The 16,388-nt window shown below is 44.9% G+C and overlaps 1 protein-coding gene and 1 non-coding gene across 3 annotated transcripts in view; one reads left to right on the top strand and one right to left on the bottom strand.

Moving 5' to 3' along the window:
- The first annotated feature begins 480 nt into the window (after positions 1–480).
- LOC138638768 (cytochrome P450 2K4-like) overlaps positions 481–16,388 on the top strand; it is a 226,642-nt gene continuing 210,734 nt past the window's right edge. The window contains exons 1-3 of one of the 2 annotated variants that reach the window (XM_069728338.1): positions 493–618; positions 916–1,022; positions 16,110–16,325. In XM_069728338.1, coding sequence (XP_069584439.1) covers positions 16,152–16,325 — 174 coding nt within the window. In that variant the 5' untranslated portion in view covers positions 493–618; positions 916–1,022; positions 16,110–16,151. Of the gene's footprint in view, positions 619–915; positions 1,023–16,109; positions 16,326–16,388 lie in introns of both variants that reach the window. The other variant, XM_069728337.1, reaches the window with a different exon arrangement.
- TRNAV-UAC (transfer RNA valine (anticodon UAC)) lies at positions 14,503–14,575 on the bottom strand. Its single transcript has one exon. It is a non-coding gene; the product is annotated as a tRNA-Val (tRNA).

Genomic DNA, 16,388 nt, shown 5'->3' with positions numbered 1-16,388 from the left:
TGCATAACATTGAAATTCTTCTTGCATCAGGAATTGGATGCATATTGATTTGGACATTTAAGATACCGCAATGTAAAAAGAACTTATGACTTCCTTTTTCCCGTTATTGCCAATATAATAATTTTGTCTTTGTCTTTCTCTCACTTCTAGAATCGTTGACTCCTTTATCTACCACAGAGCACCCTTCTATTGTTTATGGTATAGTATAAATGCACCACCCCTTTGAATAAACTATAGCATGGTCATGTATTCTTTCATGTACTGTAGAATGCGAACACCTGCAATGACAATTTTATACCAGGGACACTCATTCACAAAGGCACAACTTTAATACATACTGCAGCACTCTTGGTTGGCATACAAGACTAGCAAAGGGTTATTCTCTCCCCTTTACCTATCGCACATGCTCTAAACCCCGGATCTCCACTGCATTAGCATATCCTCCTCTCACAGGGAGATGCGATGCCAACATGTGATCGTGATGACACGGTCAGAATTTTCAGGAGTCTAGCTCTTCATAAACCTGAAGAGCACGCCAGGTCCACCGCGCTCTTCTCCAGCGACCTCGGTCTCATACCGTTCTCCGCTGACACACACAGGACATTCCTGAGCATCCAGGTAACGTGTCTGAGAGCTGTAGCTAGCATTCCTTTTACACCCTCATGCTATTTAACTCCTTCATCCCCACGTCCCCACACGGCAACATGGTAGCATGGAGCAGTATCACTAATAATGTTTAATGAGGCCCTTAGCCACACTGCAGCATTTACTACAAGTAACATTAAGCATTCTGGCACCTTAGTACTTTCTAAAGAACCTTGTTATTAACCATGTGTAACTCTGGGGAATTCATACAGTGTGGTTATTTCAGATCCTTTTTCCCAAGCTAATTAGCAATTTATTCCGTCCCTCCAGGCAACCTAAAAACCATTGGATCTGCAAATAGCAGGACATTTATAAATTACGACTATACCAGGTCTTTTTGAACTCTCTTTCTGTGGCACTTATATGTTGATGTACCTGTATCCTTTTACCATAATATGTCTCATACATAATCACCCCCTTTTTTTTCCGTTTTTTCCATTTTTCCTTTCACCAGTTCACATTCCTTTTTAAATTACATCCTTATCTGTTATTCGCCAATAGCCTTGGATATACTCCGCCGGACAAGTATTGCCTCAACTCTGAACACAATCGGCACGGTTACCCCAGTTCACTTTGTTCCTCTTTTCACTGACACGTTATGTTTTTTGTTTCTTTGTTATATCTATGTAGATGTTAACTGAGATGTACAACATATGTCTATTTTTTTAAATTCTAACGTATATATGCGTTTTCTGTATTTTTGTGTTTTATCAGTAAAATTGTTCTGATGAAGGTCCGGATGAGGACCGAAAACGTTCAACCTTTTTGCTTTATGGATGCACAGTAACCAATTTGTCTTTTCAAGCCACAATACTATTTGAGTGCCAAGTTCTTTTCTATTTTTGGACTGCTTCAGGCTGGATGCCCTACTTGAGCACCTCCCATCCTATTTTGTATGAGTGCCATGTTTTCACTACCTCAACAAAAATTGAAGCAGTTAGATCTTCTTTGTTTGATGACTTGTGACTATCCATCTTCCTCTTGATTACATTCCAGAGGTTTTCAATGGGGTTCAGGTCTGGACATTGGGCTGGCCATGACAGGGAATTGATTTGGCGGTCCTTCATCGACACCTTGATTGACCTAGCTGTGTGGTATGGCACATTGTGCAGTTGGAAAAACTAGTCCTCAGGGTTGGGGAACATTGCCTGAGCAGAAGGAATCAACTGTTTTTCCAGGATAACCTTGTATGCGGCTTGATTCATACATCCTTCGCAAATAACAACCTGCCCAATTCCAGCCTTGATGAAGCCTCCCAAGATCATCACCGATCCTCCACCAAATTTCCCAGTGGGTACAAGACACTGTGGCTTGAACACGTCTCCAGGTCTCCGTCTAACCATTAGATAACCAGGTGTCGGGCAAAGCTGAAAATTAGACTCATCAGAGAATATTACCTTACTCCAGTTCTCTATGGTCCAATCCTTATGGTCTTTGGCAAGTTTCAGCCTGGCTCTCCTTTGCTTCTCGTTGATGAAAGGCTTTTCTCTAGCTTTACATGACTTGAGTCCTGCCTCTAGGAGCCTGTTACGAACTGTTTTTGCCGTGCACTTCACCCCAGCTGCCATTGCCATTCCTTTTGTAGGTCTCTTGATGTCATCCTGTTTGCTGAGTGACATTCAAATAAGATGACGGTCATCCCGGTCAGTTGAGAGTCTTTTTCGCACTCTGCCGGTGTGTAGCTTTGTTGTCCTCAATCTCTGCTGCTTGACCTTGTTGTAATGGACTGCGCTCTTAGAAATTTTAAGTATGGAGGCAACATGACGCTCTCTGTGTCCCTCTGCTAGTAAAGCCCGAATTGAGCCCTTCTTTTCCTCACTCAAGACTTTTCTTTTCAACTCCTTTGACATGGTTAAAAGTTATTTTTTCATTCCTATTACTTTTGGAATATTACTAGCACTTGTTTTGCTATTCAGCTTGTCCTACTGCAAGAGGACTGTGAACACTACAGCAGGGTTTTTTTTATACTTTCCTTCATTAAATAAGATATGGTTCAGGTGATCACTTATTCAGAAGTACATTTAGAAGAATGAGGTGTACTATAGTTTAATATGCAAATTGCCTCTTCAGAGAAAAAGAGGACTTAAACCCTATAGCGCCACCTGTTGGAAGTAGCGATCCTACAAGTCATAATCAATCCTTTAACGAGTCATGCAATATGACTTAGGATAGAAACCAAATCAGTATCTCAATTCGCAGACACGGTGTTTTGGGCTGTTGGCCCTCGTCAGTGTGAAGCATGAGAACTAATTTGGCTAGGTGAGAGGCTATGGTCTGGAGTCTAAGGGGTAACGTTTCTCCTTATGGAGAGTGACATACCAGCTCTGGCTTGTCAAGGTAAGGAGGCTTACTTGCCGTGCAATGCTCCTCTGGAGAGGCAATTTGCTTATTAAAATTCCCAGAGGAGCATTGCATGGCAAATAAGCCTCCTTACTTTGACAAGCCAAAGCCAGTGTACTATGGTTGGAATTCAACGGACACTGGAATGGAATGGAATGGCTGTCAGACATGGAAAGTAGCGTATTTTTATAAAACTGTGCAGTGGTGTTAGGGCTAGCGGAACGCACCAAATAATAAGACTGATAGTGTACGGTGCGTTCGTAGCCCGGGGTCCACCGTGCAGAGATGAAACCTGCTGCTGAGTAATGACGGACTATATGGCGGTACTCATAAGTATACTCGCGTGGGTTAAACTTCACCCAACGTGAAGGAAGCGATCCTGTTGCGTCACAGGATCGCGGTACCGCACATAGAAGGCGAGCAAGCAGTCAGCGAACTTAACCCCAACTAGGATTGAAGTCTGATTAGACCACTTGCTGACACAACACCGCAACAGGGTGTGTTAGGCAACTCTTATAATTAGAGCACCGAATTGCGAACTGTGCCGTGCTGGCAGGCACCACTAAGCACCCAGACGTGGGTCAGGAAGCGCAATACTGGCGCATGGCGCCGCACTGGCGGTCACAGCAATAGACGCTGATACGTGTGTGACACGTTGAGTGATTTGTCGGGCGCTAGATAGCAGCCATACTCCATACGAGAACAGTCATACAATAGGGTAGGGGTATTTAATGAACGACTTGCACTCACAACAAACACACGTATTCAATTGTACACTAGCGCATGGCCGTGCGGTCATGCGCAGTTTATATAATTGCAGGACAGGAAGTGGCCACAGAAACTTTGCCCTTCCAGGGCCTGCCAAGAGGACCAATGGAATGCGCTGCAGAGCCAGAGCACATGACCCTCGATCTCCAACGGGAGATCTTGCTCTGGGCATGCTCAGTGTGCACAAACAAGGACTTAGTCCCAGGGAAGTCCGCTCGCCGCTGACCAGCACTGACTTTAATGGCAGGAGCTGAAGAAGCAGCAGTAACTCTCTGTACAGAGTGAGAGCGAGCAAGACACTGGGAGCGACGTCCCTGCTGAGCAGACTCCACTGCGGCTGGAGAAGAATGGGAGACCGCAGCGGAGACGGATCGAGATTCCCCCTGTGCAGCAGAGGAAACTCGACTCCTAACATTACCCCCCCTCCTTGGGCCTCGCTACGCTCGAAGGCAGCAATGAACTGTGAGGCCCAAATGTTTTCAGCAGGCTCCCAAGACCTGTCCTCTGGACCATAACCCTTCCAATCCACCAAATAAAACCTTTTGCCGCGTACCACCTTGCACCCCAAAATAGCGTTCACCTCGTAATCGTCCGTAGACGAACCCGATGTCCCGGCAGATGACTCGGAAAACCGGGACATGTATACGGGTTTCAAGAGCGACACATGAAAGGTGTCGGTGATACCCAAGCGTGGAGGAAGAGCCAGGCGGTACACCACAGGATTAACCTGTTCGAGAACCTTGAAGGGACCCAAGTAGCGAGGAGCAAACTTAGTGGACTCAACTCGCAGCCTGATGTTACGGGCGGAGAGCCACACCAAGTCGCCAGGGGCAAAAGTCGGAGCGGGGCACCGATGAACATCGGCGGAGGACCTCATTCTCTCCTTGGAGGCCCGAATGGCATCCTGCGTGCGATCCCAAATGTCCCGTGCCTCCACAGCCCAGTCTGCCACCCTGGGATCAGCGGAAGACACAGGCATGGGCACAGGAACACGCGGATGCTGGCCGTAATTTAAGAGGAATGGAGTCTGACCGATGGAGTCGGCTACGGCATTGTTAAGTGCAAACTCTGCCCACGGTAGCAAGGATGCCCAGTCATCCTGTCTGGCAGAAACAAAATGTCGCAGATATGTGACCAAGGTCTGGTTGGCCCTTTCTACCAACCCATTCGTCTCGGGATGATATGCCGAAGAGAGATTTAACTCAATACTGAGTAGACGACATAGCTCCCTCCAGAATCGAGACGCAAACTGGGGACCCCGGTCACTAACAATTTTGTCTGGCATACCGTGTAAGCGAAAGATATGCTTGATAAACAAGACAGCCAACGCCCGTGCAGATGGTAGCCGTGGAAGAGGCACCAAATGCACCATTTTGGAAAAATGATCGGTGATCACCCAGATAATGGTGCAATTACGAGACTTGGGTAAGTCAACCACAAAGTCCATCCCGACCATCTCCCAGGGCCTGTCAGCCACGGGCAGAGGATAAAGCAAACCAGCTGGCCGTTGCCGAGGAGTCTTGTTCCTGGCGCAAGAGACACACGCCCGAACGTACTCCGCGACATCACGAGCCATATGCGGCCACCAGTATGTCCTCGCCAGTAACTCTGATGTCCTTTTAGTACCAAAATGTCCACCCACCCTGGACGAGTGCGCCCAAGAGAGAACCTCCGGTCGCAAACTAGATGGAACAAAAGTCTTGCCCGGGGGCACAGACTCCAGCGAAACCGGGGCCACGGTTCTCAAACTCTCGGTGGGGACAATAAGCCGAGGCTCCTCCTCCTCCTCCGCAGATGACACAACGGAGCGAGAGAGAGCGTCGGCCCGAATGTTCTTCTCCCCAGAAAGGAAATGGAGGGTGAAATGAAACCGGGAGAAGAACAAGGACCATCTGGCCTGGCGAGAATTCAACCGCTGAGCTGTCTGCAGATACACCAAATTTTTGTGATCTGTGAAGACTTGGAAGGGAAAACGTGCTCCCTCCAAGAGATGTCTCCACTCCGAGAAAGCCAACTTCATGGCTAGCAACTCCCTGTCCCCGATGGAATAATTCCTCTCTGCTGGTGCGAAGGTCTTGGAGAAAAAGAAGCAAGGATGCTTCCGACCTTGAGCATCCTTTTGGAAGAGGACTGCTCCAGCACCAACAGAAGAGGCATCCACCTCCATGATAAATGGCTTATCAACATCGGGGCGATGAAGAATGGGAGCGCTAGCGAAGTGTGACTTTATAGAGATAAAAGCCTTGGAGACCTCCTCAGACCACAATTTGGGATTCGCCCCCTTTTTGGTGAGGGCAACCAAGGGAGCTACCAAAGTTGAGAAATGCGGGATGAACTGGCGATAATAATTGATGAACCCCATAAAGCGCTGCACCGCTTTAAGAGAATGGGGTTCCTGCCAGTCCATCACAGCCTGTAGTTTGGCAGGATCCATAGCCAATCCCTGGGCTGAGATGATGTAGCCTAGGAAAGGTAAGGACTCCTGCTCAAACATACACTTCTCCAACTTGGCATAGAGGGAGTTTGCCCGTAGGAGGTCGAAGACTTTGCAAACATCTCTCCGGTGGGAGTCAATATCTGGAGAGTAGATGAGAATATCATCCAGATAGACTACGACCGAGGTGGAAAGCATATCCCGGAAGATATCGTTCACAAAGTCTTGGAAAACGGCTGGGGCATTACAGAGCCCAAAGGGCATCACCAGATATTCATAGTGCCCATCCCTGGTGTTAAAAGCCGTCTTCCATTTGTCCCCCTCACGGATGCGAATCAGGTTGTAAGCACCCCGCAGATCTAATTTAGTAAATACCCTTGCTCCCCGAAGCCTATCAAACAGTTCAGATATCAAAGGCAAAGGGTATTTATTCTTAACGGTGATGGCGTTAAGACCCCTGTAGTCTATGCATGGACGCAATTCCCCACTCTTCTTCTGCACGAAGAAGAACCCTGCCCCAGCAGGTGACACTGACTTCCTGATGAACCCTCTTGCCAGATTTTCCTGGATGTACTGTGACATTGCCTCCGTCTCCGGGAGAGATAGCGGATAGACTCGACCCCGGGGAGGCTCAGCACCAGGCAAGAGGTCAATAGGACAGTCATAGGGGCGATGGGGCGGAAGAGTCTCCGCCGTCTTTTTGGAGAATACGTCTGCATACGACCAATACTGCTTGGGGAGAGAGGAAAGATCTGCGGGTACCTCAGTTGTAGCTACCTGAATGCACTCCCTCTGACACCTACCCCCACAAGATTCACCCCATCCAAGAATTCTGCCTGAGGACCACTCGATATGAGGAGAGTGGTACCGTAGCCAAGGTATTCCCAACAGGACTTCATCAATTCCCTCTGGAATGATGAGCAGAGAAATAATCTCCTGATGAGATGGCGACATGGACAGAGTAAAAGGGATGGTCTGGTGAGTTATCTGTGAGGGCAGAGTCGACCCATTCACCACTCGTACCGTTACAGGTTGAGCTAGCATAACCAGAGGTATTGCGTGGCGTTGGGCGAAGGCAGAAGACATAAAATTGCCCTCCGCCCCAGAATCCACGCAGAGCTCTACCGAGTGGGAGAATGAGGCTAAAGTAATTGTCCCCTTAAAGGACAATTTAGAGGCAAACGTCGCCGTGTCTAGTGTACCTCCACCTACGACCACTAGACGCTGACGTTTCCTCGACCGCTGAGGACATCTGGTGGCTAAATGTCCAGACTGCTGGCAAACATGACAGACCCTGAGTGCACAAGCGGGACTTAGGTCCCGCTTGTGACACTTCCCTGGCCTCATGTGACTCAGGAACCAGGACCGGAGATTCCAGAGGTTTGGCGAAAGTAGGAGCCAGCCGAAACCTCTGCCTACACTGGGCTCGCTCTAACCTCCGCTCGTTAAAACGGAGGTCAATTCGAGTGGAGACTGTTATTAACTCCTCCAGTGTGGCAGGAATCTCCCTAGTGGCCAGAGCGTCCTTTACATGGTCAGCCAAGCCCCTCCAAAATATGGGGATAAGAGCTTTATCCGACCATTCCAGCTCAGATGCTAAAGTGCGGAATTGGACGGCAAAATGACTGACCAAGGACTCACCCTGAGTTAATGCCAGCAGTTGAAGTGCAGTGTCATGGGTGACTTGAGGTCCTAAAAAGACCTGTTTTAAAGTGCTCAAAAACAGAGGAGCACTCTGCACCACATGATCACCACGCTCCCACAGCGGCGTAGCCCATTCCAAGGCCAAATTTTTCTGGCAGCGGGAGGCGAGAAAATGTCGGAACAGGGGTGGCAATGGACAAAGTTGCTGCAGCCACGCTGGCAGCCTGTACAGCAACTGTGGTAACATCCACAGCTGGAGTTGCGCTCTCGAGAACCGCCAACCTACCCTCCAGCTGCTGTATATACCGCAGGGATTGCTGTTTGTCTGTCATCACTAGCCAGACCCTGGCGCTAGTGTAATGTTAGGGCTAGCGGAACGCACCAAATAATAAGACTGATAGTGTACGGTGCGTTCGTAGCCCGGGGTCCACCGTGCAGAGATGGAACCTGCTGCTGAGTAATGACGGACTATATGGCGGTACTCATAAGTATACTCGCGTGGGTTAAACTTCACCCAACGTGAAGGAAGCGATCCTGTTGCGTCACAGGATCGCGGTACCGCACATAGAAGGCGAGCAAGCAGTCAGCGAATTTAACCCCAACTAGGATTGAAGTCCAATTAGACCACTTGCTGACACAACACCGCAACAGGGTGTGTTAGGCAACTCTTATAATTAGAGCACCGAAGTGCGAACTGTGCCGTGCTGGCAGGCACCACTAAGCACCCAGACGTGGGTCAGGAAGCGCACTACTGGCGCGTGGCGCCGCACTGGCGGTCACAGCAATAGACGCTGATACGTGTGTGACACGTTGAGTGATTTGTCGGGCGCTAGATAGCAGCCATACTCCATACGCGAACAGTCATACAATAGGGTAGGGGTATTTAATGAACGACTTGCACTCACAACAAACACACGTATTCAATTGTACACTAGCGCATGGCCGTGCGGTCATGCGCAGTTTATATAATTGCAGGACAGGAAGTGGCCACAGAAACTTTGCCCTTCCAAGACCTGCCAAGAGGACCAATGGAATGCGCTGCAGAGCCAGAGCACATGACCCTCGATCTCCAACGGGATATCTTGCTCTGGGCATGCTCAGTGTGCGCAAACAAGGACTTAGTCCCAAGGAAGTCCGCTCGCCGCTGACCAGCACTGACTTTAATGGCAGGAGCTGAAGAAGCAGCAGTAACTCTCTGTACAGAGTGAGAGCGAGCAAGACACTGGGAGCGACGTCCCTGCTGAGCAGACTCCACTGCGGCTGGAGGAGAATGGGAGACCGCAGCGGAGACGGATCGAGATTCCCCCTGTGCAGCAGAGGAAACTCGACTCCTAACAAGTGGTCTCTTAATTTTTGCCAGAGCTGTATACTATCTTGGGGGGGGGCGAAATATCTTCATCAAAATGGTGCTGGCGGTGGTAGCGCCTGCACTGTAGCATCTATTGCTACTTTTCGATAGATGCTATTGCTCAAGCATCAGTGCCATTTTGCTGGTGAAATAAAAAATTGTGCCTGCAGCCATTTTGATGAAGATTATGTATTTGTACACTGTGTGCAGAATTATTAGGCAAGTTGTATTTTGATCACATGATACTTTTTATACATGTTGTCCTACTCCAAGCTGTTCAGGCTTGAGAGCCAACTACCAATAAAGTAAATCAGGTGATGTGCATCTCTGTAATGAGGAGGGGTGTTGTCTAATGACATCAAAACCCTACATGAGGTGTGCTTAATTATTAGGCAACTTCCTTTCCTTTGGCAAAATGGGTCAGAAGAGAGGTTTGACGGGCTCTGGAAAGTCCAAAATTGTGAGATATCTTGCAGAGGGATGCAACAGTCTTGAAATTGCCAAACCTTTGAAGCGTTATCACCGAACAATCAAGCGTTTCATGGCAAATAGCCAACAGGGTCGCAAGAAGCGTGTTGGGAAAAAAAGTGCAAAATAACTGTCCATGAATTAAGGAAAATCAAACGTGAAGCTGCTAAGATGCCATTTGCCACCAGTTTTGCCATATTTCAGAGCTGCAAAGTTACTGGAGTAACAAAAAGCACAAGGTGTGTGATACTCTGGGACATGGCCAAGGTAAGGAAGGCTGGAAAACGACCACCTTTGTACAAGAAACATAAGATAAAACATCAAGACCGGGCCAAGAAATATCTTAAGACTGACTTTTCAAAGGTTTTATGGACTGATGAAATGAGAGTGACTCTTGATGGGCCAGATGGACGGACCAGAGGCTGGATCAGTAAAGGGCATAGAGCTCCACTCCGACTCAGATGCCAGGAAGGTGGAGATGTGATACTGGTATAGGATGGTATCATCAAAGATGAACTTGTTGGACCTTTTCGGGTTGAGGATGGAGTGAAGCTCAACTCCCAGACCTACTGCCAGTTTCTGGAAGACAACTTCTTCATGCAGTGGTACAGGAAGAAGTTGACATCGTTCAAGAAAAGCATGATTTTCATGCAGGACAAGGCTCCATCACATGCCTCCAACTACTCCACAGCGTGACTGGCCAGTAAAGGTCTCAAAGAAGAAAAAATAATGACATGGCCCCCTTGTTCACCTGATCTGAACCCCATAGTGAACCTGTGGTCCCTCATAAAATGTGAGATCTACAGGGAGGGAGAACAGTCCACCTCTCGGAACAGTGTCTGGAGGCTGTGGTGGCTGCTGCACGCAATGTTGATCATAAACAGATCAAGCAACCGACAGAATCTATGGATGGAGGCTGCTGAGTGTCATCATAAAAAAAGGTGGCTATATTGGTAACTAATTTTTTGGGTTTTATTTTTGCATGTCAGAAATGTTTTTTCTCATTTTTGTGCAGTTATATTGGTTTACCTTGTGAAAATAAACAAGTGAGATGGGAATTTATTTGGTTTTTATTAAGTTGCTTAATAATTCTGCACAGTAATAGTTACCTGCACAAACAGATATCCTCCAGATAGCCAAATCTAAAAAAAAAACACTCCAACTTCCAAAAATATTAAGCTTTGATATTTATGAGTCTTTTGGGGTGATTGAGAACATAGTTGTTGATCAATAATAAAAATAATCCTCTAAAATACATCTTGCCTAATAATTCTGCACGCAGTGTATATTTTTCCCCTCAATAGCATAGGACTAAAGCATAAATGCATATATGAATATTAGAAAAATACATACTAGATGAGACTTCCCATATATATACTGTGAAGGATTTCATGTAGTTAATATCTTATGTCCATACAGATATCTATACAGATGGTTGGATCCTATATATTGTATAGAATATGATTCTCTTATGTATCATGTATTGTTATGGTCCTTGTTTTATGTTTAAGTTCTATTTATTTGTATATATTGCAGAAAGACAGATGTCCCTTGAGAAAGGCTAAATGTGCCAAAACGTTGGGAACATTTCACATATGTCTATCGTATAAATTGAAGAATTTTTTGAGTGGAATCCTACCATCATATATATTTTTTGAAATAAAATAATATCCATCTTTAAAAGCAACTTTAGTGTGCCGGAGTCTACTTATACTATATTGGACTTATTTTCTCCAGAGCACCTTCCTCTTGACAGTGAGCACCCTTATAACCTCTTTTTTGATATATATGAATATTAGGCATGCATCATGGCACAACAAATGTGCCGCTGCCGCGACCATTTTAATGAATGTAATTGTTTTTTGTAACCCCACAATATGTAAGTATGTAAAATAGGGGGCAGGTCAGTGAAGGATCAGTGACCTGCCATAAGCCCATACTAATGCATATGTAAGCAGAGCACTACATAAAACACCGTCAACAGTTTGCACATGTAAAGGTCGGCCAGAACTGTAGTCATGGCTGAGCTTATTGGGCTTTGTGTGCCATGGCCTCCCCTTTTTATAAAAATCATGTTTCCCTGGTAGCTTACTTGCCTCTCCATTGCCTGCACCGTCAGGGCCTTTCCTCTGTTCCTGTAGGACTCCTCCAGTCGCTTGTGAATAAACAGAGACACAGTCCAGGTACAACTCAAAAAGCAAAACTTTACTCTCACTTCTTCACAGCACATCCATACCGGGTACATCGATAACATCAGATTTCATATTACACGTCACTTCAGCTTTCCATTCACTCCTCTCGTAATGACACGGCTCGAGACCGGGTCCTACCGTATCACACGGTATCTCACCGTCCTCCCTGTCCAGATTTTCCACATTTGGGAATTCCCTCAGCCCATGCTATCATTTGCCCCATGGTGAGCAACCTGCCCATCTTTCTTCCGGGTCCTTTCACTATAGCTTTCGTTCCTGAAGCTGCTGATGCTAGTGTTGCTGGGGCTATGCTAGCCCCCTGGTTCTGGATGGCTGGGCTCCTTTCTTAACCCTAGAATGCGTATCGGGGGCCTTTTAGGCCCTGGTGCTTACTGTTTTGCTATTATCTGCAAAATGACTTTAGTTAGAGTTTTGAAACTCTAGGTATTCCTCAAATATGTAGTTGTCGGTAATATCCAGTTGTTCATATAATTTTTTTGATAGGCATTTTGGTGTAGCAATACTTTTGCTGGTGGAGGAGCCAGGGGGTGGATCATTAGAAGAAACATTCGATTTGATGATAAGCGAACTCGTGCGGCGAGCTTGCAAACAGACAAGTTAGCCCCTATCAGTTATATCTGGAACATATTTATCAAAAATTGCACCAAACTTTACAGTCCTAGTACTAATGTTACAGTAGATGAGCAACTTGTACTGTTCAGAGGACGTTACTAGTCCATACAATACATGCCCAGTAAACCAGCCAAATATGGAATCAAAATCTTCTGGATGTGTGATTCTGCAAATTATTATGGCATAAATGGCGTAATCTACTGTGGCAAAGAAGTTGATGCACCAGTACAGAAAGATCTAGGGTCTGAGATTGTGAAAGCACTTGCTGTACCAATATACAATTCAGGTAGAAACATTACCATGGACAATTATATTACCAATGTTGCACTGGGCAATTTTTTGCTTGAAAAAGTTGTTACACTTGTTGGTACTATGATGCCAAACCGACAAGAAATTCCTCAAGCAATGAAACACAATCCACAGCGAGCACTTTATGAGAGTGTCTTTGATTTCAACAACAAAGCGACACTGGTATCTTACAAAGCGAAGGAGAAATACGTTATATTACTCAGTACCATGCATTCTGATTGCAGTATTGACAGCAATGACGGGAATTGAAACCAGAAATCATCCTGTATTACAATAAAACTAAAGGAGGTGTAGACAAAATGGATGAAATGGTGGGAGAATGTTCATGCAAGAGACAAACAAGACGTTGGCCTGTAGTAATTTTTTCAAATATGTTTGATGTAGCAGCCCTGAATTCATTCATTATTCATATAGAAACTCATCCAGAATTCCATGCAAGGAGGAAGGACAGGAGAAGCCTATTCTTGAAGGACCTTTGTCATGAACTTGTAATGCCTCATATGATGGAGCGAAGCAACATGAAATGCTTGCCAAAGTGAAGTAAAGAAGCAACGAAACAGTGTGGCGTACAGTTTCAGGATATTCCAGGGCCAGGAGAAAGAAAACAAAAGCGTTGATTCATTTGTCCAAGAAACTTAGAGAGGAAAACTGAGCAATATTCTACTACTTGTGGGGAAAATGTCTGTAAAGAACATTCTTCAGAAAAGATAACATGTGACGATTGTTTGGAAGACCAATAAAATTTAAAAGAAAAAGTTAGAAAAGAAATGTAGCTGCAGTTAGTTTACTCTAGACTTATATACCTTTGTGTGTTTTTCATATCTTTGCTTGAAATTTGGAAAAAAAATGTTTTTTTGTGCTTTCTACAAAAAATTATAATTAAAATGTTGTGCATTATTCCTATCTTATTTTGCAATTTTGAAATAAACTTGTAAAAGATATTTATGTGAGTTTCTCCATTTGATTTGCACGGGGGCCTGAAAAGCCCCCATTACGTAAGAGTGAAGATTTGTGACATCACACATTTTAGGGCTAAATGTAACATTGCGAGGTACCTAAGCTGCTCGGGCTAATAGCCCACCCGAACTCTATGGGCTCCAAGGCCCTACTGACCCTAACCAGGAAGCTACGTTCCCCTAACTACAGTGACCCCTCCTACGCTTAACTATTCATAGTGCTATATCTGAAACTATATATTACCCCATCTTGTGGCAAAACTCGGGTTCTGCACTTTCCCTATGAAACAATACCCATTTAAATGCTTCATACACAACAAACAGGGCATGAAGTCTTCACAGCAACAATCACATGTAAAACATTGCAGATAACTATATATATATATTACACATAGCAGTCACATTTACAGATCAGTGAAATAACTATTTAACTGGGACGTGTAAAGGGAGGTTCCCTGAAAAATGCCCACATGGAAAATTGCCCACAGGAATATTGCCTACAGGAAAATTGCCCACATGAAAATTGCCCACACAGAAAATTGCCCACATGGAAAATTGCCCACACAAAAAATTCCCCACACGAAAAATTACCAACATGGAAAATTGCCCACACCAAAAGTTGCCTATACGAAAATTGCTAATTGCAGCATCACAAATTGTGAGCCCCATCGGGGACAGCGATGATAATGTGTGCAAACTGTAAAGAGCTGAGTAATATGTTAGCGCTATATAAAAAATAAAGGTTATTATTAAAGAGAAACCGCATGCTTCTGCCCGGGATCGAACCGGAGACCTTTCGCGTGTAAAGCGAACGTGATAACCACTACACTACAGAAACTAGATAATTTGGCGCATAGCAAATGTGGTGCCAATATTCAAAAAGGGCTCTAAAAGTGAACCTGGAAATTATAGGCCAGTAAGTCTAACCTCTATTGTTGGTAAAATATTTGAAGGGTTTCTGAGGGATGTTATTCTGGATTATCTCAATGAGAATAACTGTTTAACTCCATATCAGCATGGGTTTATGAGAAATCGCTCCTGTCAAACCAATCTAATCAGTTTTTATGAAGAGGTAAGCTATAGACTGGACCACGGTGAGTCATTGGACGTGGTATATCTCGATTTTTCCAAAGCGTTTGATACCGTGCCGCACAAGAGGTTGGTACACAAAATGAGAATGCTTGGTCTGGGGGAAAATGTGTGTAAATGGGTTAGTAACTGGCTTAGTGATAGAAAGCAGAGGGTGGTTATAAATGGTATAGTCTCTAACTGGGTCGCTGTGACCAGTGGGGTACCGCAGGGGTCAGTATTGGGACCTGTTCTCTTCAACATATTCATTAATGATCTGGTAGAAGGTTTACACAGTAAAATATCGATATTTGCAGATGATACAAAACTATGTAAAGCAGTTAATACAAGAGAAGATAGTATTCTGCTACAGATGGATCTGGATAAGTTGGAAACTTGGGCTGAAAGGTGGCAGATGAGGTTTAACAATGATAAATGTAAGGTTATACACATGGGAAGAGGGAATCAATATCACCATTACACACTGAACGGGAAACCACTGGGTAAATCTGACAGGGAGAAGGACTTGGGGATCCTAGTTAATGATAAACTTACCTGGAGCAGCCAGTGCCAGGCAGCAGCTGCCAAGGCAAACAGGATCATGGGGTGCATTAAAAGAGGTCTGGATACACATGATGAGAGCATTATACTGCCTCTGTACAAATCCCTAGTTAGACCGCACATGGAGTACTGTGTCCAGTTTTGGGCACCGGTGCTCAGGAAGGATATAATGGAACTAGAGAGAGTACAAAGGAGGGCAACAAAATTAATAAAGGGGATGGGAGAACTACAATACCCAGATAGATTAGCGAAATTAGGATTATTTAGTCTAGAAAAAAGACGACTGAGGGGCGATCTAATAACCATGTATAAGTATATAAGGGGACAATACAAATATCTCGCTGAGGATCTGTTTATACCAAGGAAGGTGACGGGCACAAGGGGGCATTCTTTGCGTCTGGAGGAGAGAAGGTTTTTCCACCAACATAGAAGAGGATTCTTTACTGTTAGGGCAGTGAGAATCTGGAATTGCTTGCCTGAGGAGGTGGTGATGGCGAACTCAGTCGAGGGGTTCAAGAGAGGCCTGGATGTCTTCCTGGAGCAGAACAATATTGTATCATACAATTATTAGGTTCTGTAGAAGGACGTAGATCTGGGTATTTATTATGATGGAATATAGGCTGAACTGGATGGACAAATGTATTTTTTCGGCCTTACTAACTATGTTACTATGTTACTATGTTACTATGTTATTATTAAAAAAAGATTAATTATTTATAGTCCTTAATTTATAATCCTTTTAGATTTCAAATCCCGAGTAAATTCATCCAGATCCAGAGTTACAAATGGAGATCATAGCTATTGTGTTAATAACATTATTCACTCTATATATTATACATTATTTATACAACTGGATGAATAATAAGAACAAAAAATTTCCTCCGGGACCCAGAAAACTGCCACTGATTGGAAATCTGCATATTGTGTTCTTAAACGGGCTTCATCAAACTTTATTAAAGGTAAGTCGCAATCTATCTTATATCACTTTTTACACAGTTAAAGAGGTAACTAAGGGATTTATT

The sequence above is a fragment of the Ranitomeya imitator genome, chromosome 5, assembly GCF_032444005.1.
Source record: "Ranitomeya imitator isolate aRanImi1 chromosome 5, aRanImi1.pri, whole genome shotgun sequence".
NCBI lineage: Eukaryota > Metazoa > Chordata > Amphibia > Anura > Dendrobatidae > Ranitomeya > Ranitomeya imitator.
The sequence above is the reverse complement of the archived record's forward strand: the minus strand, read 5'-3'. Positions and strand labels throughout refer to the sequence as shown.